This window comes from Microtus oregoni, unplaced genomic scaffold (genome assembly GCF_018167655.1).
Source record: "Microtus oregoni isolate MIOR12 unplaced genomic scaffold, Mior012 000019F_ref0000042, whole genome shotgun sequence".
In the NCBI taxonomy this organism is placed as follows: Eukaryota; Metazoa; Chordata; class Mammalia; order Rodentia; family Cricetidae; genus Microtus; species Microtus oregoni.
In genome coordinates, this window is record NW_024543078.1 from 10,986,075 (window position 1) to 11,008,968 (window position 22,894).

At 53.8% G+C, this 22,894-nt stretch overlaps 1 protein-coding gene across 2 annotated transcripts in view; it reads right to left on the reverse strand.

Annotated features, from left to right (window-relative positions):
* Rfx2 (regulatory factor X2) overlaps positions 1 to 22,894 on the reverse strand; it is a 61,319-nt gene that overhangs the window by 5,859 nt on the left and 32,566 nt on the right. The window contains exons 3-15 of one of the 2 annotated variants that reach the window (XM_041669905.1): positions 21,662 to 21,751; positions 20,121 to 20,191; positions 19,295 to 19,556; positions 14,069 to 14,143; positions 10,242 to 10,423; positions 9,254 to 9,373; positions 8,502 to 8,617; positions 8,077 to 8,195; positions 7,744 to 7,856; positions 7,108 to 7,262; positions 5,949 to 6,046; positions 4,427 to 4,576; positions 3,572 to 3,780 (exon numbers count right to left, since the gene is read on the reverse strand). In XM_041669905.1, coding sequence (XP_041525839.1) covers positions 3,572 to 3,780; positions 4,427 to 4,576; positions 5,949 to 6,046; positions 7,108 to 7,262; positions 7,744 to 7,856; positions 8,077 to 8,195; positions 8,502 to 8,617; positions 9,254 to 9,373; positions 10,242 to 10,423; positions 14,069 to 14,143; positions 19,295 to 19,556; positions 20,121 to 20,191; positions 21,662 to 21,751 — 1,760 coding nt within the window. The remainder of the gene's footprint in view (positions 1 to 3,571; positions 3,781 to 4,426; positions 4,577 to 5,948; positions 6,047 to 7,107; positions 7,263 to 7,743; positions 7,857 to 8,076; positions 8,196 to 8,501; positions 8,618 to 9,253; positions 9,374 to 10,241; positions 10,424 to 14,068; positions 14,144 to 19,294; positions 19,557 to 20,120; positions 20,192 to 21,661; positions 21,752 to 22,894) is intronic. The other variant, XM_041669904.1, reaches the window with a different exon arrangement.

The window sequence follows — 22,894 nt, forward strand, 5'->3', positions numbered from 1 at the left end:
TGAGCCACCATGTGGTTGCTGGGAATTGAACTCAGGACCTTTGGAAGAGTAGGCAATGCTCTTAACCGTTGAGCCATCTCTCCAGCCCATTTATTTATTTAGTATTTTTACATCAATGTTTTTGAGTGAGATTGGTCTGTGATTCTCTTTCTTAGTATTGTCTTTCTGTGGTTTGGGTATCAGGGTAATTGTGGCCTCATAAAAAGAGTTTGGCAGTGTTCCCTCTGTTTCTATGGTGTGGAATAATTTGAGGAGTATTGGTATTAGTTCTTCTTTGAAAGTCTTTTAGAATTCTGACCTGAAACCATCTGGTCGTGGGCTTTTTTTTGTTGGGAGACTTTTGATGACTGTTTCTATTTCTTCAGCACTTATAGGTTTAATTTGCTTATCTGATCTTGACTTAATTTTGGTGATATTTATCCAGAAAGTTGTCCATTTCCTTTAAGTTTTCCAATTTTGTGGAGTACAGGTTTTCAAAATATGACCTGAATATCCCCTGTATTTCCTCCGTGTCTGTTGTTATGTCCCCCTTTTTATTTCTGATTTTGTTAATTTGGATATTCTCTCTCTGCCTTTTGGTTAGTTTGGATAAAGGTTTGTCTATTTTGTTGATTTTCTGGAAGAACCCACTCTTTGTCTCATTGATTTTTTGTATTGTTTTCTTTGTTTCTGTTTTGTTGATTTTAGCTCTCAAGTTGGTTATTTACTGACATCTAGTTAGTTCTCTTAGGTGAGTTTGCTTCTTTTTGTTCTAAAGTTTTCAAACGTTCTATTAATTCACTAGTGTGGAATTTTTCCAGCTTCTTTATGTAGGCATTTAGTGCTATGAACTTGCTTCTTAACATTGATTTCATTGTGTCCCATATATTTGGGTATGTTGTGTGGTCATTTTCACTGAATTTCAAGAAGTCTTTAATTTCCCCCTTTATTTCTCTCTTGATCCAGGTGAGCATTGTTTAATTTCCATGTGTTTGTTGGTTTTCTGGAATTGGTATTGCTGTTGACTTCTAGTTTTAAATCATGGTGATCTGATAAGGTACATTGGGTTATTCCAATTTTTTTGTATTTGTTGAGGCTTGTTTTGTTACCGAGTATGTGGTCAGTTTTTGAGAAGGTTCCATGAGGTGCTGAGAAGAAGGTATATTCTTTTCTGTTTGGATGGAATACTCTATAGATGTCTGTTAAGTCCATTGGAGTCATAACATCTGTTAGTCCTCTTATTTCTCTGTTCATTTTTTGTCTGCTTGACCTGTCCAGTGGTGAGAGGGGAGTGTTGAAGTCTCCCACTATTAGTGTGTGTGGTTTAATGTATGATTTAAGCTTTAGAAGTGTTTCTTTGACATATGAGGGTGCCCTTGTATTTGGGGCATAGATGTTCAGTATTGAAATTTCCTCCTGATGGATTTTTCCTGTGACTAATATGAAATGTCCTTCTTTGTCTCTTTTGACTGATTTTAGCTTGAAGTCTATTTTGTTAGATATTAGGATAGCTACACCAGCTTGTTTCTTAGGTCCATTTGATTGGTATATTTTTCCCAACCTTTTACTCTGAGACGATGTCTGTCTTTGAGGTTGAGATGCATTTCTTGTATGCAGAAGAGGGATGGATTCTGTTTTCGTATCCAATCTGTTAGCCTGTGCTTTTTTATGGGTGAGTTGGGTCCATTTACATTTAAGGGATGTTAATGACCAGTGGTTGCTGTCTCCTGTTAACTTAGTTTTCATCGTTGGTGATGTTAATGTGTGCATTTTTTTCTTCTTCAGGATTTGCTTTATGAGATCACCAATTGTGTTTTTGTTGGTGTAGCCATCTTCCTTGGGGTGGAGTTTTCCTTCTAGTATTTTTGTAGGGCTGGGCTTGTGGCTAGGTATTGGTGAAATCTAGATTTGTCATGGACTATCTTGTTTTGTCCTCCTATGGTGATTGACAGACACCTCTTTTTTTTTTTTTTTAAATCATGTTGCCTGCCTGTAAGCGCACCCTGAGGATGCAGCGCCCCAGGAGGCCACTGCCTGGAACTGCAGTTACAGCTGGGAGCCCCATGTGCGTGCTGGGACTCCAGAGCAGCTGCTGCTGGGCATCTCTCCAGCTCCGTCTGCCTCGTTTGAGATGGGTTTGTCTGCACCTGGGCTTGGTGACTTGGTGGTCAGGGAGCCCTGGGGTACCTTCCATCCCACCTCAGCACGGACATTACAGGCGCGGGCTGTTGTGCCGGCTGCTCGCTTGGGGTCACGCTTGCTCAGAGGCCCCTCCTTCGCCTACTGTTTTTCTCTTCTTTCACATCCCCGCCTCTTTCTTTCTTTTTTAGGGAAAGGGCAGTGTCTTATTCTGTGGCCCAGGCTCATGTTGAACTTAGATCCCCCTGCCTCAGCCTTGCAAACAGCACCTTGGCCAGTTCATGTTTTACTCCATGAACCCTTCCCTGTTGACTTTCCCAGTTTCCCGTGGCTCATGTGGTTGAGGGGCCCTGTAGCTGTGACTGAGGGAGCAGTCTGGTGCTGCATCTCACCCGCCCTAGGAAAAGCTCACACAGAAACAGCCGTTTCCCCTGAGCTGCAATTCTAACCCCAGCCTGAGTTTCTGCCCCGCCCTGCTGACTCATTTCATGTCAATCTGACACAAGCTGGAGTCATCAGAGAGGAAGGAGCCTCCGCTGAGGAAATGCCTCCGTGGGATCCAGCTGTAGGGCATTTTCTCATTTAGTGATTGATGGGGGAGGGTCCAGCCCATGGTGGGTGGTGCCATCCCTGGGCTGGTGGTCCTAGGTTCTATAAGAAAGCAGGCTTGGCCTGGAGATGGCTCAGTGGTTAAGAGCACTGGCTGCTCTTCCAGAGGTCCTGAGTTCAGTTCCCAGCAACCACATGGTGACTCATAACCATTTATAATGAGATCTGGTGCCCTCTTCTGGTGTGCAGGCAGACATACAGAGCACTCATACATAAAATATAAATAAATGAACTTTAAAAAAAAAAAGAAAACAAGAAAAGAAAGCAGGCTGAGCAAGCCAGTAAGTGGCACCCTCCATGGTCTCTGTACCAGCTCCTCCAGGTTCCTGCTCTGTGTGACTTCTTGTCCTGACTTCCCTCAGTGATGGACCTGGATGTCTAAGACACAGAAACCCTGTCCCCGCAGTTGCTGTGGTCACAGCATGTTGTCGCAGCACTAGTCCCTGACCAGGACGCCGCCATCCCTGGGGTTCTCTGATCTGCTGGCCCCCAGTCTCATCTCTTGTGTTTCCACAGGGTTTTAATGTATTTGAGGCTAATTGTCACAGATGTGCACCTGGTGTGCCAGACCTGGCAGGGTGACTCTGAGGGGACAGTGGAACTCAGGTGTCCCCGCCCTCCCCGGCTCTCTCTCCCTGCATCTTAGAGTCTTCAAGGCCCTAAAGCCAGCTCACCATCCAGAAGTTTCAGGTGTTGTTTTCTATGGTCCCATAGGAGACAGTGTTGTCTGAGGCTATGCTGGGTTCCAGTCCTCCCTCAGCCCACACGGCCCTATCTGCTACAGGCTCAGGGGCCCAGAAGGTGTGTGGACTTCAGGGGTGGCACCTCCCACTACCCAGCTCACCTGTAGAAGGACCACTTGAGCAGGAACTGGCGGGCGGCCTTGGGGAAGCTGGGACTGCCTGCATGCTGCTTCAGCACCTGGGTGACCACGTTGTCCAGCCAGCTGGCCCACTGGTCCAGCGAGCTCTGCTGCTGCAGGGTCACCTTGAAGTCATGCTCCAGACGCTGCACCAGGCTCTCCTCACACTGGCACACCCACGAGGCCTGCTCCTGGAAAGGAGTAGTGTGTGAGGCTCTGGGGGATTCTCTGCTGTGTTTACTTGAGGCTGGCTCTCACGTAGCCCAGGCTGGCCTTACACTGTGGGTGTAGCCGAGGGTGACCCTGAACTCCTGACCTGATGGGCTGATAGAGCCCTGCGTGCTAGGCGGGACTCTGCCCGCTGAACCTCACTCCAGCTTTCCTTACTTATCAACAGAGTCTCAAGAGGAAGCCCAGAGGTTGGCCTAAGACTTCCAACCTTCTGTCTCAGTCTCCTGAGTGCTGTGACGACAGGAGTGTGTCACTGAGCCTCACAGGGGTCCTTCCTCAAGGGCACAGATGTGTGTGCTGACAGACTGGCGTCAGCCTTGCCACGGTGTGCACTTTTCTGGCAAGACAGAGTCAGGCACACAAGGGCCAGCAGCTGGGAGTGTTTGGAATGTGAGCAGACAGGAGTGCTGCTGGCTAAGCCAGCTACAAAGCGGATCTGCACCACAGCAAGGCGGGCAGGTGGGGCACAAGCCAGCCTCAGGCTTTCCACTGCCGATGTACAGGCCAGGGAGGGATGGCCGCCCACTGCAGCGCAGCTGTGGGTTTGTGGGCCAGCCTGCGCAGTGAGCACCCAGTGGAGCACAGCAGACAGCACTGCCAAGTCACCTGAACGTTGGCAAAGTCCACGCGGTTGAGGTCGCTCAGCATCTGGTTGATCTGCGACGTGTTCTGCAGCACAGCACGCGCCGCCTGAGCCAGGTGGTTGAGGGATGTGTAGCGCCGCAGGGTCTGTGCAAAGGCGCTCACGACGCCCACCTGTGAGGGACGCGGTAACACAGTCAGCAGAGGCCCTGCATGAGGGATGTGGGAGCAGGCAGCAAACGCTGGCACACCTGTGTTCACCTCATCACCCTGCTTCCGGCAGGCCTGTAGGACTCGGGATGTCAGAGGGAGGAAGGGGCGGGGCAGAGGAACCTGTAGGTAAGGGGGCCTGTGACACCACCTGTGTGGGCTATCTTACATGTTGGCCTAACAGAGACACACTTCATTCTGCCCTTGAGGAATTGCAAAACTGAGACGAAAAAAACCTATCCTACTGTGAGCAGAGCAGCTCCACCGTGGCAGACTGTCTCCAGGCACTGCTCAGTGCATGACCCACTGTGCCTCCAGTAACACTCCATGATAAGCCCTTCCTCCACGGCACTGCTACGACAGGCAAGGGACCCATACATAAGGACTGGGGGAGGGAGGCATGCATGAAGGTCTCAACTGCCGCCAGCTGGCTCATCATGGGGAACCTCTAAGGGCTTTCCTTCCTGGTGGTGTGGTTGTCCCTGCTTCTAGAAGCCTCAGTAGATGGTAAAGATGCAGATCCTGGTGCAGTGGGATGTCCTAGCACTCAGGGAACTGAGGCAGGAGGATCATGAGTCGGAAGAACTTTTGGGCTAAGGAGAGGCGGGGGCCTAGAACCCTCAGGCCCACCATGCGTGTGCGTGCGTGCGTGTGTGTGTGTGTGTGTGTGTGTGTGTGTGGTGGTCAGAGGCTGGGGGTCTTCTCTCTCCACCCTAGTTTTTCTTATGTGTGTTCGGGTGCACACATGTAATGGTATGCGTGTAGAGGTCAGAGCGTGAGGAGCTGGTTCTCTTCTTCTACCATGTGAGTCCCAGGAATTGCATGCAGGTCATCAGACTTGGTGGCAAGTGCTTTTACCCACTGAGTCATCTCGCCGGCCCCTGCATTGTATTTTCTGAGCAAATCTCCCTGAAGCTGGCCCGGCGAGCCCCCCGGGAACCGTCTCTGCCTCCCAGCTCTTGTGGTGCCGGGGCTCAAACTCAGGTCCTCACATTTGTGTGGCAAACACGTTATTTCCTGAGCTGCCTCCTCAGCCCCGGGTCCCCGCGGCCCTGTCTACACATCCTGGACTGCCAGGGCCTCACTTGCACTTCACGCCGAGGCCCAGGTTTATAGTGAAGACTCTGATTTAGGGCTGGGAGGAGATGTAAGTCGGAGCTGTCCACTCTGCAGTGACCCAGGAGCGTCACCTCTGTTGCCTCCATGGCCCTCTCCCCGCCAGCTCCTCCACCCTCACAACATCCCCAGACACACAGGGGAGGTGACCTGAGGGGCACAGGGGTATTCCTGTCACCATAAAGGCCGAGGGGCCCCATGGACCCATTTGTGCTGGTACCTTAGTCTGGATGACCTGCTGAGGGAAGCCGCTCATGGCACTGATGAGCCAGCCCTCTAAGCTCTTGGCGAAGTTCCTGATGGCCTGGGTCAGAGAACCTGGAGGTGGGAATCAGAGGCTCAGGGTAAGTGGGGTAGAGCACACATGGCGGTCACGGTTATGGAGCTCCTGGCATGGAGACCAGGGACACTTGCCCAGCACCCAGCACTGCCTGAGCTGCCCTGCAATCAAGATGCACACGTTCCCAGTATCACGGCCTCAGGGTCAGACACGCATGCACACACACACACACACACACGCACGCACGCACACACACGCACGCACATGCACGCACACTCACTCATAGGCACAGTGCATACAGACATACACACGCACACACGAATATACAAAGTGTATTCTGTCAATATCCAAATTTATTTTATCCTGACCTGCTGTAAGAAGAAAACTGGACTTCCTATTTTTGTTTTTGGGAGAGGATCTCTCTACTGGCTATCCTGGAACTCACTCTGTAACCCAGGCTGTCTCGAATGCAGAGATCCTCCTGCCTCTGCCTCCTGAGTGCTGGGATAACAGGTGTGTGCCACCATGCCTGGATTATCAGGCAATTTATATTTTCAATTTTGTTTTTCTTTTGATTTTAATTTATTTTCAGACTGATTTTAGTGGGTTTTTTTAAATTTTAATTTATTTTATTTAAAGAATTTAATTTATTTTATTTAAAGAAAATATGTGTTCAACTTACTGAGAGGCAGAATGGCACCCTGGCCAAGCCCCACATACACACAGCTTGCCTGCAGAGAAGGTGTTCAAAGCTGAAGCCGGGCTCCTTGCCCACTCTGGGGTTGTGGCACTGAGCCCGGAAGGGCCTGTGCAGGTCCTGGCTGTCTCTAGCAAACATCCCTTGTGCCCATGGTGGCCTGGCAATGCCCTTAAAAATGAGGTGGCCACAATGGCTTTCCTAATAGGTAACTCTTGGCTGCTCTTACCTGCCCTTCAGAGAACCTTCTGGAAAGCCCGGGCACCTGCCCTGGCCAGCTCTTGGCACCCTGCTGCCTGGCAGAGTCCCCGGGGGTCAGGAATGGGGAGGAGTCAGCAGGTGAGGGAACCACAGGGCTGAGTGGTGGCTCTGGGGACAGGGCCTGAGGACGGGGTGGCTTACTGGGGACAGGCCGCAGCACGTCTGGGATAAGGGTCTCCACCAGCGCCTGGTATAGGATGTGGTCGCAGCTGCGCATCCACTGCAGGATTGGCTCGCACCTACACAGACAGATGAGCTTGTCCTTTGGGAGGAGGGTGACTTCTGGCTCCTCGTCGCTGTGGGAGGGGGAGAGGACACGGTGAGCACAAAGTGACAGGGCAGGGACCAGGATCGGGGCCTCTGGTTCCCCATGAAGCAGCACTGCTCCCTCTCTGCCTGTGGCTCGGGTAACACAGTCACTGCAGTTGCTACACCAGCTCACAACATGGTAGCCCAAGGCCATTATCCTGACTCTCAGGAACCCGAGGCAGGAGGATGAAAAAGCCATCCCCAATCTGGGCTATGGCAAGAGAGCTGGGGGCATGACTCGGGGTAAGACGCCCTGCCCAGCATGTGCCAAGGCCCTGGCTCCCCAGTCCAGCAGCAGAACAGGGTGCTGGAGAAGGAAGGCGCTGGCAGGACGTGGGAGAAGGGGTGTCTAGGCGATGTCTCAGGCAGCTTAGACACAGGGAAGGGATCAGGAGATTGACTTGGGGTTAAACTGGGGAGCATACAGCCTGAACATTTTCCTGCCCTGTCCTGAGGTTGGGGTGTCACCTGGAAGGCAGCGAGGCACGGCCATCGTTGGAGGTGGCCTTGCAGTTCCAAAAGGATAACCACAGCTTCTCAATGTACTGAAACTGGAGGTTCATGACGACGTCTAAGGTGGCCTAGGAGCAGAACGGCCTGTCAGGGGATAGGCCCAGTCACATGCCTGGTGCGCTGGGAAGCAGTGGGACTTTCTGAGGTCCACAAAGGGGCTAGTGAAAGAGAGTGGGCAGAGGCGGTGCCCAGGAGAGGGCCCTGTTGGAGGGGGTTACGGGACCCAGATCTGGCAGTGGTGCCTGGGAGCTGCAGGTGGGGGGTGGGTCTGGCCAAGTAGGGCGTCACCTCACAGTGCCTGCGATACACCAGCTGCAGGGCCTTCACATCATGAGGGGTGATACTCTCCTGCAGCAGCGCACTGCTCAGGTCAGGGACTGGGAACTCTGGGAAGACGTGGGACACATCTGGAAGAGACAACACATGCATGTCATGTCACACATACAGGCTCCAGGGGACGACACAGGCTGGGCTTGGATCCTGGCTAGAGCACTTGCTGCGATGCATGGGGCCCTGGGTCCCACCCGCAGTACCACAGACCCGTCACCCCAGCACTCGGGAGGACTGGGGGTTCACAGTCAGCATGGGGTACAGAAGGGTCACTAATAATTAGCTGTTGTTTGGGCACACAGCCATCATTCCGGAATCCCAGTGATATCAGGAAGACGGTTCATCTAGAAGTTCCTACATGGCGGAACAGGTCCCATGCTCACCTATGTACTGCTGGTGATGCTGGCCCTGAGTGGCCATGGCCTGCTCAGGTGTGCCATGCAGGCTGCCATGAGCGCCGCTGTCCCCAAGGCTGTCTGACTTCTGGGTTGGTCGGTACCTAGTCAGGGGACATATGTGCCACCTTGAGGCCTAGCAGCACTATGTGGGATGGATGTGCTGAGGCCTCCTGGGGGAGGGAAAATGTACTCGGAGGTGCACATGAGCTATCTGGAAGGTCCCTTGACAAGGGTGAAGGCTTGCTTCTGTCTTGCTGGTTCTGGAAGGAACCAATGAGGGGCTGGGGAAGTGGTCAGGGTGGAGCCCCGCCTAGAATCCCCAGGGAGGGGTTGGGGTGTGGTCACAGGTGTAGCCCTTGTCTTGAATCCTCCTGTGAGGAGCTGGGGAGCTCTGCCCCCTCCTAGAATATTTGAGGTCCTCAACACCTCAATAAAACAAGACAATTAGGGTCTGTGGTTTCAACTATGTGGTCTTCTAGAAAATATCAGAAATATAGACACCCAAAAAGAAAATAAATGAAAATTTAGTGTTGGCAAGGTCTGGGTGGGAGGCAGCACAGGCGAAGGACAGGATCCCCGCATCTGACAGCACACGCCACTGTGTATTTGCCCAAACACACAAGAGGCAGAGCAGGAGACTTGGAGAATGGCCTGTCTTGCCTGCCATGTTTGGGAGACACTGTGGTGGCACCCTAGGTCTGGGCTGCGGGTCCGGCAGCGTGGCCGGCGTCACCTACCTGGGCTTCTGGTGTGTGGGCTGCTGCCTCATGGCCATGTACTGTGTGTCATCCTGCAGTCGGTTCAGAGGGGAGTCCGGCTTCAGGCGGATCCCATAGTAATGGTACTTCGAGTTGCCCCTGGAAACAAATCAGCAAAAGGTAGGCACTGTGTGGGGACATTCTTCTTAGGTTTGGCGCTCATGGGGACATTCTACACGCAGCAGCCACTGATGGGGAGGCAGCTGGCACTGTAGGAAAGGCCAGCTGTGTCTAGCCCAGATCTGCCGACTATGTTTATGGCTGACGATTCTTCCCCAATCTCCCCAGTCTCCCGAATCTTCCCCAAACCCCTGTCTCCCAGCTGGCTTGAATGCACTGTAGCCCAGGAACCTGCCCACAGGTCCTGAGTGCTGGGAGGCAGCTGTGCAGCACCACACTAGGCAGGAGGAGGTGACCCTGCCACGCTCGGGCAACACACGGGCAGATGAGCCCCAGCCTGGAAGCTGGCCTTCATGGCAGAGATGGCTGTCCTTTGCCACTGTCCCCCAGTGCCTCCCTCCTTCATCTGTTCCCAAGGAGAACCCACTTTTGCTAGTGCACAGTGACCCCGTGACTGGACAGCATGCAGGCTGGCTACCGCAGCACTCAGGAGGGCAAGGCAGAATGACTGCCGGTTTCAAAAAGAGCTGTGAAGCTGGGTGGTGGTGGTGCACACCTTTAATCCCAGTACTCAGGAGGCAGGAATGGGTGGATCTCTGGGAGTTCAAGGCCAGCCTGGGCTACTTAGTGAGATCCTGTCTCAAAAACAAAACAAAACATCAAAAAAAAAAAAAAACCACAATACAAACAAACAAGCAAAAAACCCAACAACAAAATTTTACAAAACGAGAGTGAAACCCATCTCCTCCTAGCGTACCCCACCCCCACTCTGGGCAACTGCAAGTCAAGAAGCTTCCACTGGAACTGGGCCTGTGGGCTCTGGGGAGCCCTGGTCGCTGTCACCCACCTGGTCCCCAGGCGCCGCGTGCGCAGGCCCATGAATACAGAGCGGATAAGCTTGCCGAAGGACGCTGCATTGACAGGCTCCAGCTTGTGCTCCTGGCAGTGGCGCAGGTAGTGGTTGTACAGGGAGCTGCGGGGCAGGCTCACGCCCTCCGCTGTCTCGTAATTATCCAGAAGCCACTGGAGCTGGAGGACAGATGGGCATCAAAGGCCTGGAGCTCCAGGACAGCGGCTCACTTCCTTGTGCTGGCAAGGGTAGTGACAGAGCCACCGGTACTCATGTCTGTCCCCTGAACACATATGTCAATCACTTCTGTCCATCCATCTGCCCACCCACCCACCCATCCATCAATACATGCATCTGTGCACCCACCCACCAATGCATGCATCCACACATCCATCCACTCATTGATTCTATGCATGTACACTTTGGCCTCTGTGTTCTCTGTCATATTTTATGAGCCCCCATATGATGGAGACACATCGGCTATGTCTCCAGGCCGAAACAGACACAGTACCACATACCCAGGAACACCAAAGTCTCGAGGACCCACAGTACAGTGACATATTCGATGCAGAAACAGGACAGTGGACATGGAGTTCTTGCGCTCCAGGCCACAGGGGTCACTGATGGCCTGCTGCCCCAACTCCCAAAGTCAGAGGGCTCTGGGTAAGACCCACACCTAGGGGTGGCTCGGAGGGTCAGTGAAAGGCACAGGCTGAGGCTGTGTACAGAGGCAGCAGCTTCGGGAGGCGCCAGACTCTACCACCTGCTCCCTGTGGGTGCTGCGCCCTCCTGTCTTGATTCTGTCTCAGGAGTCAGTCATGTGACCTGACCCAGTGGCTATCCTGTGACTATGTGTGTGCGAGCTACGATGCTGTCAAGGAGGGCGAGTCCTTCTCCACGTGAGGCCACTGTGGCTTGTGAATGGTCCCTCCCAGCCTGGTGGCCCCTGTGTCCATGCGTACGCATCCCCTTGGACCCAGACTGGGCAGCATCTCCAAGGGGAATCACTGTCAGGGAACAGGCTGGCAGGTGCATTGCTACATGGCTGGGTCCCCACTGCAGAGGGGAGCAGGTTGTGATCCTCTCTAAACAGGGGGTGTACTCTGGGGTCAGGCAAGTGTCCCTGGGACAACCGCTGCACACCCATGTGGCCTCCCCCTGGCCTCCTTCCTCCCGTGTCCCTCCTCCCTCACCCTGGGAACATGCTCATCGTAGATCAGAAACCCAAGTTAAAGGGCTGCCCTGGGGACACAGCAGAGGTTCCAAACAAAAATGCTGGTGCCATGCTTGCAGGGCAGCTGGCAGAGTGGACGGAAGGCTGGAGCCATCTGTGTCTGGAGAGCTCAGAAGGCCCAGGCATGTTTTTCTGGCACTACAGAACCAAGAGTTGGCTCTCTGGAGATGGCAGGCCACAGTCTGGGAGAGAGGTGGAGGCCTGGCTCTACCTCTGGGTAAACCAGGTGAACTTAAGGGGCTGAGTAGGAGTTGGCCTCCAAGGCTGCTCACTCATCAGAGGCATGCAGATCTCCAAGCACTGAGCTAGGGCTCCCGGCCATACTGCCACCCTGCTCGCCCAGGCCAGCAGCTACACCCAGCCCTCCTGTCACAAGTCTGACATGGCTGGTACTGATCAAGGTGCCAGGCTCTCAGCTGTGCTGCGCCTCAGGAGTAGAGGTCCTGGGGACAGAGTGCTAGGGCTCTCATTTCATCCTGACGCCTAACAGTTGGCTTCACTGCCCACCTCTGACCGGTTGGGGACAGTGTCCTTTTCTCCTCCCCATCCTGATGCAGAACCCAGTACTTCAGGGCCATCCATGGGCCTCCCACTTGCTAGAACACTGAGGACCGCCAGGCCAGCGCTAGCCCAGTGCTAGCTATGCAGTCATTTCACTCCTCTGGGAGCATGATCCGGCCCGAGCGCAGCCCGATGCCACAGGGCCCATAGCTGCACAAGGATCCAGCGAGAACTTTGCTCTCACACATCAGGGCCCTTGACCTCCTCACAGCTCCGTGAGTTGTTCATGCAGGCGCCCAGCACCTTGGCACGAAGGACACTTAAGGACCAAAGTCCAAGGTAAGGGGTCGTAGAAAGGAGGGGACACTTGTCCATAGGAGCCTGCAGGGAATCTCTGGGGTGGAGGCTGCAGGTGTCCCCGCAAACGTTTTGAATGTCCTACAGACACAACACCTTAAGGGCTCTGTCCCCCCAGATGGCTTTCCCGGAGTGCCTCCTCTGGCTGTTGGTGGTCACAGTCATTTGCCTTCAGCCTAAGCCTGTGGCCAATCCCAGGCTTCCCCTCAAGGTGTAACCTGGGTGGTGTGTGGCCCTTCCCTGGAACATGCCAAAGGCTCCTTGGACGCTGTCCCCAGGAGGACACCGTCTAGCAGTGGAGGGGCTGTTCATCCTGGAGGGGTCGAGCCAACCCCACAGGAAGGAAATGTCCTTGTCATTGCCTCCTGAGACAGAACCACACTGCCTGGGACAGCACCAACCTTATAAACCCTCAAGACTTCTAGACCTTTCTCTAGATCAGCATCTGCCCCTCTTCCCAGAGAGTCACAGCCTCCTACACCACTCCACTGGGAACCTGGGCCATCAAGAATGTATTGGGGGGGGAGGTTTCACAGGATCAAGCTGGACAAAAAGCAGATGTTAGAAGCCTCAGGGAAATGGTGGCACACTCCTGTCATCCCAGCCCTCAGGAGTCTGGGACAGGAAGCTTGCAAGTACAAAGCCAGCCTCAGACACATAGTGAAACCCAGGCCAGCCTGGGCCACAGGAAGTCTGTCTCAATAAACAAAAAATCAAATACCTAACAGTCAGGCCCGTGGTCCCAGCAGCTACACCCGGCTCTGGGTAGGAGTATGTGGAGTTTGGAGTACATAGCAAGGTCCTGCTTCTGAGTAAATAAATACCAAAGCACGAGAGGCCCACCCGCTGGACAGGAGGCATTTGGGGTGTTAGAGAGCTGAACATTCCCTCTCAGCCCCCCAAACACCGAGCCCTACGGTGTTCTAGTCCCATCCGGCCATGCTGAGTCTGAACCAGGGCGCTCAGCTCCCTGAGAGGCCTCCATCACAGAGCAAAGCCAAGAATGTCTGCCGCCTGTCTTACATTTCCAAACTACACAGCTGAGGGCCTTCATGGCCACCCAGTCCCAAACCACCTTCCCCCTTTAGAAAGTTGTATTTTTGCTTCATTATTTAATTTTTATCATCACTGTTTTTAGATGTATCTTATTTCATGTGTACAGGTGTTTGCTTGCATGTAAGTCTGTGTACCATGTGCATGCATTGCCCTCAAAGGCCAGAAGAGGGCATGAGATGCCCTGGAAATGGAGTCAGTTGGCTAGCCTCAGAAGCTGCTGTGCTGTGGAGGGTGACCTTGACCCCTGACCCCAGACCTGCTGTGCTGTGGAGGGTGCTGGTGACAGTGTGAGGTATGAGCTGCCAACACCTGCTTTGTGATAGTAGCAAGAATGGATCCCCAGGTCTTACGCTTGGTCCATCTTTTCCATTTTAAGACAGGATATTGTTATGCAGCACAGTTTAGCAGAAGACCTGCCAGGCTTTTGTCTGGGTTGGCAGGGACAAGCCTGGGACATGGGGGTCATCCTCAAGTCTAAAACCCATGCAGCAGTGTGAGGGCGGGCATGGGGTCTTCCTCACCAGCTAAGGCTTCTGGGATCTTTGGCTAGTGTTTTTCTCTCTCCCGTTAGCCTCTGCAAGGCTAACCACCTTAGCCTTCTGTCACAGCCCTGGCTTTTCTAACATCTGTGAGCACTCCAGACAGAGCAGGGTGTCCGGGGCCCCAGCGCACTTACGTGGCTGTTGAGTAGGCCGCCTTTGTGGGGGGCGAGGCCTTCGCTTTTTTGGAGAGTCTCAATCGCCATTTCAAGCTACGCAGATGTGTACAGAGACAGGACAAAACCAAAGAGGTGGTGGGGGGGGTGGGTGGGTGGGTGGGGTGGGGTGGGTGGGGTGGGGAGAGAAGGAGATCAGATGGTTAGCGGCAGGCAGCCACACCAGCCCCAGCCTGTATTAGCAGCTAAACAACAGCAGCAGCGAGAGGCAGGCGTTAGCACGAGTGAAGCTGTGGCAGGCGCAAGGCCCTGCACCATGCTCCTGAGCCCAGAGCCCAAGACAGCAGCAGATGGGACGGCCACTGGTGACTGACATCACATCCCAGCACAGGACACAAGGCACCAGGAGCCCAGCTTGAGCATCTCTCTGCAGGCCGAGGAAACAGGGTCCTCCTCAGTGGGTCTCCTCACTCACTCGTGTTGCTCTTTATGTATGTGGGTGTTTGGCTTGCGTGTCTGTCTGTCAGTGCAGTAAGTGCATGTGCCTGGTGCCTGCAGAGGTCAGAGAGGGTGTCAGATGCCCTGCAACTGGAGTTTCAGATGGCTGTGAGCCACTGCAGGCCTGGTCCTCTGTGAGGGCCACTGAGTCCCTTTTCCCCCTTATCTTTTGACACAGGGTCTCTCTCCTGACCTGGGGCTCGCTGACTCGCTAGCAAGCTCCTGGGATCCTCCTCAGCATTGGGGCCACAGGCAGACCCCACCATGCCCAGTTTCTTAGGTGGGGGCTGAAGGGGCCAGAAACGTCACCACTAAGCCCTCTCCCCAGGCCCTGAGAACCAAACTTCTGCACAGTTGTGTGAACTCAGATGTGAGCCAGGCCAGAGCTACACATCCCAAACCACCCCATTGCTGGGGACAGCAGGTGACACTGAGCCCTGCTGAGGGACTGGGGGTCATGCCTGATGAGGAGCTGGGGGACACAGTGGGGACAGAGTAGGCTTCCGGGAGCTGTGACCTGGGCTGAGGCCCTGGGTGGGGTGGAGCGGGGGCGAGCCGCACTTACGATGCCTGGCTGTGGCAGTGCCATGTGACTGTGGAGCATGAGCTGGCCCTGCAGCAGGAGCTAACATCCGGGACAGCAGAGGCTCCTGCTGGGTTTCGTTCACCAGGCTCCCTAGAACCATGTTCAGGAGAGGGGGGCCAGGCCTCAGCCTGGTGACCTGAGTTCAATCCCTAGGATCCCCATGGAAGGAGAGAGTCCACTCCCACAAGCGGCCCTCTGACCTTCTGACCTCCACAAGTGTGCACTAGCACGTGCATGCACACACACAATAAACACAGTGTGACAAGAAAAAGTGAGGCCACGGTTTTGGAGGCCCTGGAGTCATGATGGCCCTGTGATCGCCCACAGTGACACTGGATGAGCCAGGACATGAGCTGTCACACCGCACAGAAGGCACTGTGGGCAACTTCTGCTCCTGTCAGTGTTGGGTACAGGTGGGCATGCCAGCAGCAGAGGGCAGCAGGGGTGACTGGGTGAGTATTTGAATGTGGAGGAGCCCTTCCAGGTGGCGTCCAGGAGGGGGACAGTGAGCGACAGCAGGTTTGAACCTGAGCTGATGACTCGGTACACTATTAAAACTGCTGAGGCTCCAATGAAAGAGAGCTGGGGGGATTGCGGCGGGGAACCTACAGCCTGCTAACTCTGCTGGGCTTGCCCGCGGGCCCCAGGGACGCTCCTGTCCCCGGTTGGGATGACACCTGTGCACCTCCATGCCTTGCTTTCACAGGCCCCATACTTGCGCAGTAGGCACCTTACCATCCACTCCCCAGGCCCTATGTCTGTCTGTCTGTCTGTCTGTCTGTCTTTTTAAATTTGAGACAGGGTCTCACTGTACAGCGCTGGCTGGCCTGGAACTCACAAAGATCCTCCTACCTCTGTCTCCTGAGCACTGGAATTAAAAGTGTGCACCACCACACCTGGCCCAAATTTTGTTTTTAAGGGTTATATTTATCAGGCCAGATGTGGGGGAGGAACGTCAGTGCTTGGGAGGATGAGGCAGGAAGATGGCGAATGTGTCTCTCCCAAAACAAAACCCAAACCTCTCAAGCAACAAGAAGGAATTAAACCTAACAATGTTTCCCACAGAATTTATGGTGGAACAATTAAATCTATGTATTCACTCTTTTAAAAGTAATTGGCCCATTATAAGTCACCATTAATAGTATTAAAAATAAAGATAACTATCTTCTCTAGTTATCAAAAAACTAGAGGACTTGAAAGTGTACATCTGTGCGGATCTCCTCTATCTCTGGGTCTGGAGCGTGGCGAGGCCTCTGCTCTATGTCCCCACCTGCTCTTCCAGCTTACAGGGACTGTGTGGAAAGAACCCTATCCTCACAAAAGCAAGCAGCTGTCCTTCCTCACTGCGAATCGCCGTACCTAATGTCACACTCACACTGCAGGGCTGGCAGTCTCTAAACTTAGCTGCAACATGGAGTCTTGCCACATCTGTGAGCTCCCCACTCGGCATGTAAAATAACCACATCTGGAGCGAGGGCAAAGTTGGGACCACCTCCCCTCCCAGGAGAGCAGTGGATACACAGGAGACCTCATTCAAGTGACTAGTGTGCAGTCACCGGCTGACACCTCATCCAACAACAAGACGGCGGCAGCAAGAGAACCCAGACGATCCACATGGCCCCGGCTGGCTCTCAGCTCCCAACAGATTGCAGGGCTCACCATGACAAAGAATACAGATTTCACTGTGGCCCAGAAAGGTAATCAAACAATTGATCAGCGACAACTGCTCCAACAGCAAGCCCTGGGAGGACGGAAGGATGGGGCAGCTAGGGCTTCCACACAATGGTGCTAAAGAAACTCTTTGCTACAGAAAATGATGACACATCCAAATACGGACAGATGAGTCTGCACACAGGGCCATCCTGAGGGCCCAGGGCAACACAGTGGGCTTATGACCTAGGTCAACTTTCTATGGCCAAGGAGCTAAGAGCAAAAGGACAAACAAGGACGGGGTCCCATAAAACAAAGACCCCACCAATAGTTCCAGAGCAGGGGAAGGAGAGCAACTTGGAATCTGAAGAAATAATATCTGAAAACATCCCAGACTTGAGGAAAGACACCAGTCCACACATTCAAAGTTTCCTCCATGTCAAACTGCCAATGATAATGATAACAACAATAAAAGACTTGAAAGATAAAAAAGATACAAGGAAACAAAAAGAACTGTTAACTTGAAATACTGTCTACCCCTTTAAAGTATGTGCTTTTGATGTCAGTGTCAACCGCAGCTGCTCCGAGCATCCCGTCTCCCCCTCCAGAGGCAGAAACGACTGGTGGGCTCCATGCCCATCAGTCCATCTGGCACTTTCATGGGTTCTGGGGACCCAGATTCAAGTGCTCATGCTTGCACATTCGAGACACACGGTGGACACTGCAGTTCCTGGGGGGTCTGTGACACGATGACCAGCGTGTGGGACAGGCTGCCCAAGCCGACGGCATCTTATAGAAATGCTCTAGGCTGTGAGAACTCCACAGCAAGTTCCTCAGCCCGCCCACTGAGGGACAGGGTCCTATGTGTCCCATGCTGCCAGGCTCAGGTGTCGGCCGGAGCAGCAAGCACAGCACTGGAACCTCACAGCCCTCAGAAAGCAAGTGGCCTGGTCTCACACCTGTCCTCGGGGCTGGCTGTTGGGGTCTCGATGGATATAGGAAGAGAGAATATATGGAACTGGCGTGAATATTTGCACATGTGTGGTATGTACATTTGCACGTGTGTGCGCACACGGTTAGGACAGGTCCATAGTAGGAATGATGCTTTAGGTTGCTCTTCCACTGTCTTCAATGAGGCAGGCTCTTTCAATCAAACTCAGAGCTCACGGATATGGCTAATCCTTAGAGAGCTTGCCCCAGGGACCCTGGAGTTACAGATGTGCCTCCCCAGCACTCACAAGCATTTGGGGAGCCAAACTCAGGTCCCTGTGCTTGCACATTTAAGCACTGAGCCGTCTCCCAAGACCCTCAATTTAAACAATTTAGAAAAGAAAGCACAGACACAGGAAATGTTTACAAATCATGTGTCTGACGGGAATTTGTTTCTGGGACATAAAGACTTCTCCACACTCAGGAGCAGGAAGACACCAGCTGAACCTTAAGCAGACTATTCAAGTGACGCTCAACCACAGGGCAAGCGCCTGGCTGGCTATCATCCCCAGCTAGAAAACCCAAATTATCACCACAGAGAGGCTCTATGACTCGCCTGCCAGGATAGAGAGAATGAAAAGAAATGTCAAGAGCTCCAAGTGCAGCAAGGAGCAACTCTGACTCCCTGACAAGGTGACTGAAAGCACCGCTGACCAGTGGGAGGTAGACTGGTAGCTTTGTAAGAGGCAGATTGCACAGCAACCCCACTTGGAGGCATTTCCCACCCCCGCCCCCCAGGAGCAAAGACAGCACCCTGACTGCTCAGCCTGATTTGCTCACTGTGCTCCCAGCCAGAGGCCTCCAGCTGGGCACATAAGGAACTGTGGAACTGTGGACTCAAGTCAGGGGTCTGATGGCCGCATGGTGAGGGCAGGAAGCCAGCCCCAGGGCAGCTGCAACTCTGCTTCTGACAGCCGTAAGTGTCAGAGCAGACACAACAGACCCACAGCTGCCAGCATCTAGGCCAGGGTGTTTGTGGGGTTGGTGGAGGATGTGCCACAGGAATCCAGGAACCTACACACACCGAGTCCCACAGGGCTCTGCGTCAGAGAGCGGGTATGAGTGTGTGGCGATTTAAAAAAATGATAAAATGGCAATAAACATCAAAAGCAGAGATGCAGCTGGATACCTGGGAGGCTGAGGCAGAGCATGGGGTCTGAGGTCAGCCTACACTTCAGGGGAAGTTCTGGACCAGCCTGGGACACAGCAAAACCCTGTCTCAGCTCCCCTTTCCTATAAAACCCCAAAGTCCAAATGAAGTTTTATATAAAGCAGGAGAGCAGTGAACTGAATTGCATCAGGAGGCTGTAACCTGCCGCGGCACAGCCGTGTGTGTGTGTGTGTGTGTGTGTGTGTGTGTGTGCGCGCGTGTGGGGGGGGGGCTGAGAGGCTGCCAGTGAGAACCACCAGCAGCGGCTCTGCTCCCCAACATTCTCACAGCCTGGTCCTTCCTGCTCACCTCCCCGCACATTGGATGCCTAGGCTAGCAGGGCTACAGCTGCCCGCAGGGCCTCTGTACATACCGTGGCAGGTGAGGAGCGTGCAGTGTGGGCCAGGGAGTGTCTTGTGCTGTCCATGCCCCCATGGATGAGGTAGGCTCCTGCTCCAGACACGATGGGAGTCCCTGCAACATCCATCGTGATGCCCACCATGCCGTGGGAGGGGACTGCCGGTGGGGACGAGGCTGCCACTGTCACCTGAGCACCACCTGGAGTCTCAAAGTAAGACGCTGCACTGCTGGGGGCGTAGAGCTGAGGGTCTGGGTTGTAGGCATAGGCCGCTCGACTGTGGGACAGAAAGTGCCACCATTTTATAACAAATATATGCCAAGAAGACACAGGGCTGGAGGGCTTGCTGCTCCTGCAGAGGACCCAGGTTTGGTCCCAGCACCCACTCCGCAGCTCACAGCCACCTGTGACTCCAGCCCCAGGAGACGTGACACCCCTGCTGGTCTCAATGGGCACTGCACTCATTCTCTCTCTCTCTCTCTCTCTCTCTCTCTCTCTCACACACACACACACACACACACACACGAGTATGCACATACACAAAAGAGAGATAAAAGAAAGAAAATTCTAGAAAGTTTCAGAACAGCTTAAAAATTGGAAAATAAGCTTTGTAAATGGCCTAGAGGGAAAGTTCCCAGGCTATTGTTCTCCAGGGGACTGTGGCTTTGGTTTGATATTTTTATAGAGTTTTCTAGAAGCCAAGAGCATAAGGCCAGTGGTTCTGAACTCAGATCTCAGGACAGGGAGGGACATGACCCTGGGGACATGATTCCACACGAGCCCCATAGAGAACACTGGAGTCGAGAATCTGTGGTGTCCCAGTCCCACGGGAGACACGTACATGGCTCCATTGGCATAGACTGCATCCCCGCCCTCCACGTACTGCACCTGCGCCGGGTACACATGCTGCACCTGCAACGACATGTAGGTGCAAGTCACACAGGGCCTCGCCACGGGTGATGCTGCTCGGGTCCATGGACACAGAGCTTAGTCATGTATGCATGTACCTAAGTACCTAATGTAGCTGAGGATGACCTTGAACTCCTGACCCTCCACCTCCTAAGTGCAGTGCTGTGCCTGGTTTAGGCAGCAGCTAAGCAGCCTCTGTCCCATGTGGGTTGGACTAGGGACACTGTGGCTGTCATGGAGGAAAGCTACCTGTTTCAGGTATGGCAGAGGGTGTGTGGTCCCCTGCAGGGGTGGGAGATGGGGAAGATGAGGACTGGGCTGGAAACAGAGGCAAGTCTGGAGAGGGGTTGAAGAGGGACAGAGGCACCTGTGATACCACCCCACTGCCCCCCACATCCTGCCTCTCCTCCCCTTTTCCCCTACCCTCCACATCCCCCCTTCTACTGCCCCATCCCCATAACCTCCTCTCCCCTGTGGTGGGCAGCCCAGCCCAGGGCAGAGGCCTTAGAGTAGATGTCCAATGTGCTGTGGCCCAAACTTCAGCCTCTTCCCCAGCCAGTCTATGGGGAACCATCTCAGCGGGCTTGGTGGTGACTTTCTGGGGTCCCAGAGTACAATGCCCACACACAACTTGGGAGCTCTGAGCTCTAAGTGGAATCCCCAGGGAGAGGGAGGGAGAGGAAGCCTGGCTGGGGCAGTCCAGACCTGGGGGGGTGGGGCCTCTAGGCTTGTGCTGGTGTTGGTGTGCCCTCCTCCTACAGTGCCACTGGCCAGGTCCTGGTGATCCTGTAGACCCCTGGTGCTTGGTGCTTTCTGGGAATCTGTACTTGTTCCCCAGTCTTTGACAAGGTCACGGTTATCCACTCCCTGCCTACGGCCAGGCAGCCCCTCAGAAGCAAAGGCCACTTAACCCTGGGACTTTTTGTTTTGTTTTTCTAGATGGGGGTTTCTCTGGCTGTCCTGGAACTAGCTCTGTAGACCAGGCTGGCCTCGAATGCAGAGATCCTCCTGCCTCTGCCTCCCGAATGTTGGGATTAAAGGTGTGCGCCACTGCCCGGCAAGCCCTGTGCCTTTTACAGAGCTTCTGGTGGACCGAGGCCAGCCTGGCCTGCTGCGGTGGGCAAGTGCCTCTGAGAACAAAGGAGAAACCACTTTCCTTCACTTACTGCATGGTAAGTGGGTTTTCCTTCTTCTTTTTTTTTTTTTCTTTTTGAGACAGGGTTTCTCTATATAGCCATGGCTGTCCTAGAATTCTCTCTCTAGACCAGGCTGGTCTTGAACTCTCAGAGATCCACCTGCCTCTGCCGCCCAAGTACTGGGATTAAATGCGTGCATCACAACCACCCAGTGGTGAATTTTTTTCTCTTTAACACGGCTTCCAGAGCTTCCTGGTGACCCTAGACACTAGTAACAACAGGAAACAGCTCACAAGCCAGAGGCTGCTCACAACTGCTAGGTGCCAAAGGTCCTTACCTGGGGTGGCACTGGCTGGACTCTGGGGAGTGTGAGTGGCTGCATCGGGGCACCCTTGGGAGTTGAGCCCGTGGCTTGGACCAGCACCCTCTGAAACAGACAATGGGACAGTCAGACTTGCTGGAGATCAGCACTGTGGAAGACCCACTCAGAACCATGGCTCGGCTGTCCCACTCCTACTGGGACCCACAGGAATGCAGGCACAGGTAGGCACACAAGCCACATATGTATGGACACACACAGAAACATCCCTTTGGGAATATGAAGTTCAGGCCCAGGAGCTGGGGTAGGAGGTGGATCTTTCCTGCAAGGAACCCTGTCCTGACCCTGTCCCTCACTGACCAGAGCAGTAGCTTGGCTTTAGAGCAGATATAGGGGCAGAGGCAGCAGGGGAGGGGCCCCCACACACTTTCTAAGTAGTGCTGAGAGAAGGAGGACTTGTTGCTCTCTGGGGTGCAAACAAGGTCCTGTCAGGACTGGCTAGGCCAGTGGGTGAGGGGCAGCCATTATGAGCGACAGTCAGACAACCCCACAGGGACACAGGCCTCGTAGGACCCCAGCACATGAATGCAGGCACACATGGTGTCTGTCCTCACTGCTGGAGGAGGCGGGGCTCTGACACCCACCATAGCATGGAGAGAACCTGAGGACGGACGTGGGGCTCCAGGACAGAACCCAGAGACAGGAAGTCATTTGGGACAGGGAAGGGAGGCACAGCTGCTGATGGGGGAGAGTGATGGAATATTCTGGAACTAGAGAGAAAGGATGGCTGACTTCTGTGAATACAATAAAAACCAGTCTACTCTCAAGTGGTTCATTTTATATTGTGCCAGTTCCACCTCAAGTAAAGCATAGGGTGGGGTGGGGGCTGGAGAGATGGTTCAGCAGTTAAGAGCACTGGCTGCTCTGTCAGGAGTCCTGACACAAGGTGGTTCCCAACCATGTCTAATAGAACTTGATGCCCTCTTCTGGCCCTCAGGCACACACGCAGAGCACTCACACAAAACAAATACCTAAATCTTTACAAGGAAGAGGAATTAGGAAGGGCTTGGAGAGGGCTCTGGGTAAGAGCCCTTGCTGTCCAGTGAGGACATGAGTTCAAATCCTAGTACCCCCACAAAAAGCCAGTGTGACCTCAGGACACAGGAGGTAGAGACTACAGGGACTGGGACTCGCAGGCTGCCTCCAGCCTAGCTCCTGTGACAGACTGTGTCTCAGGGGAATAAGGTGGAG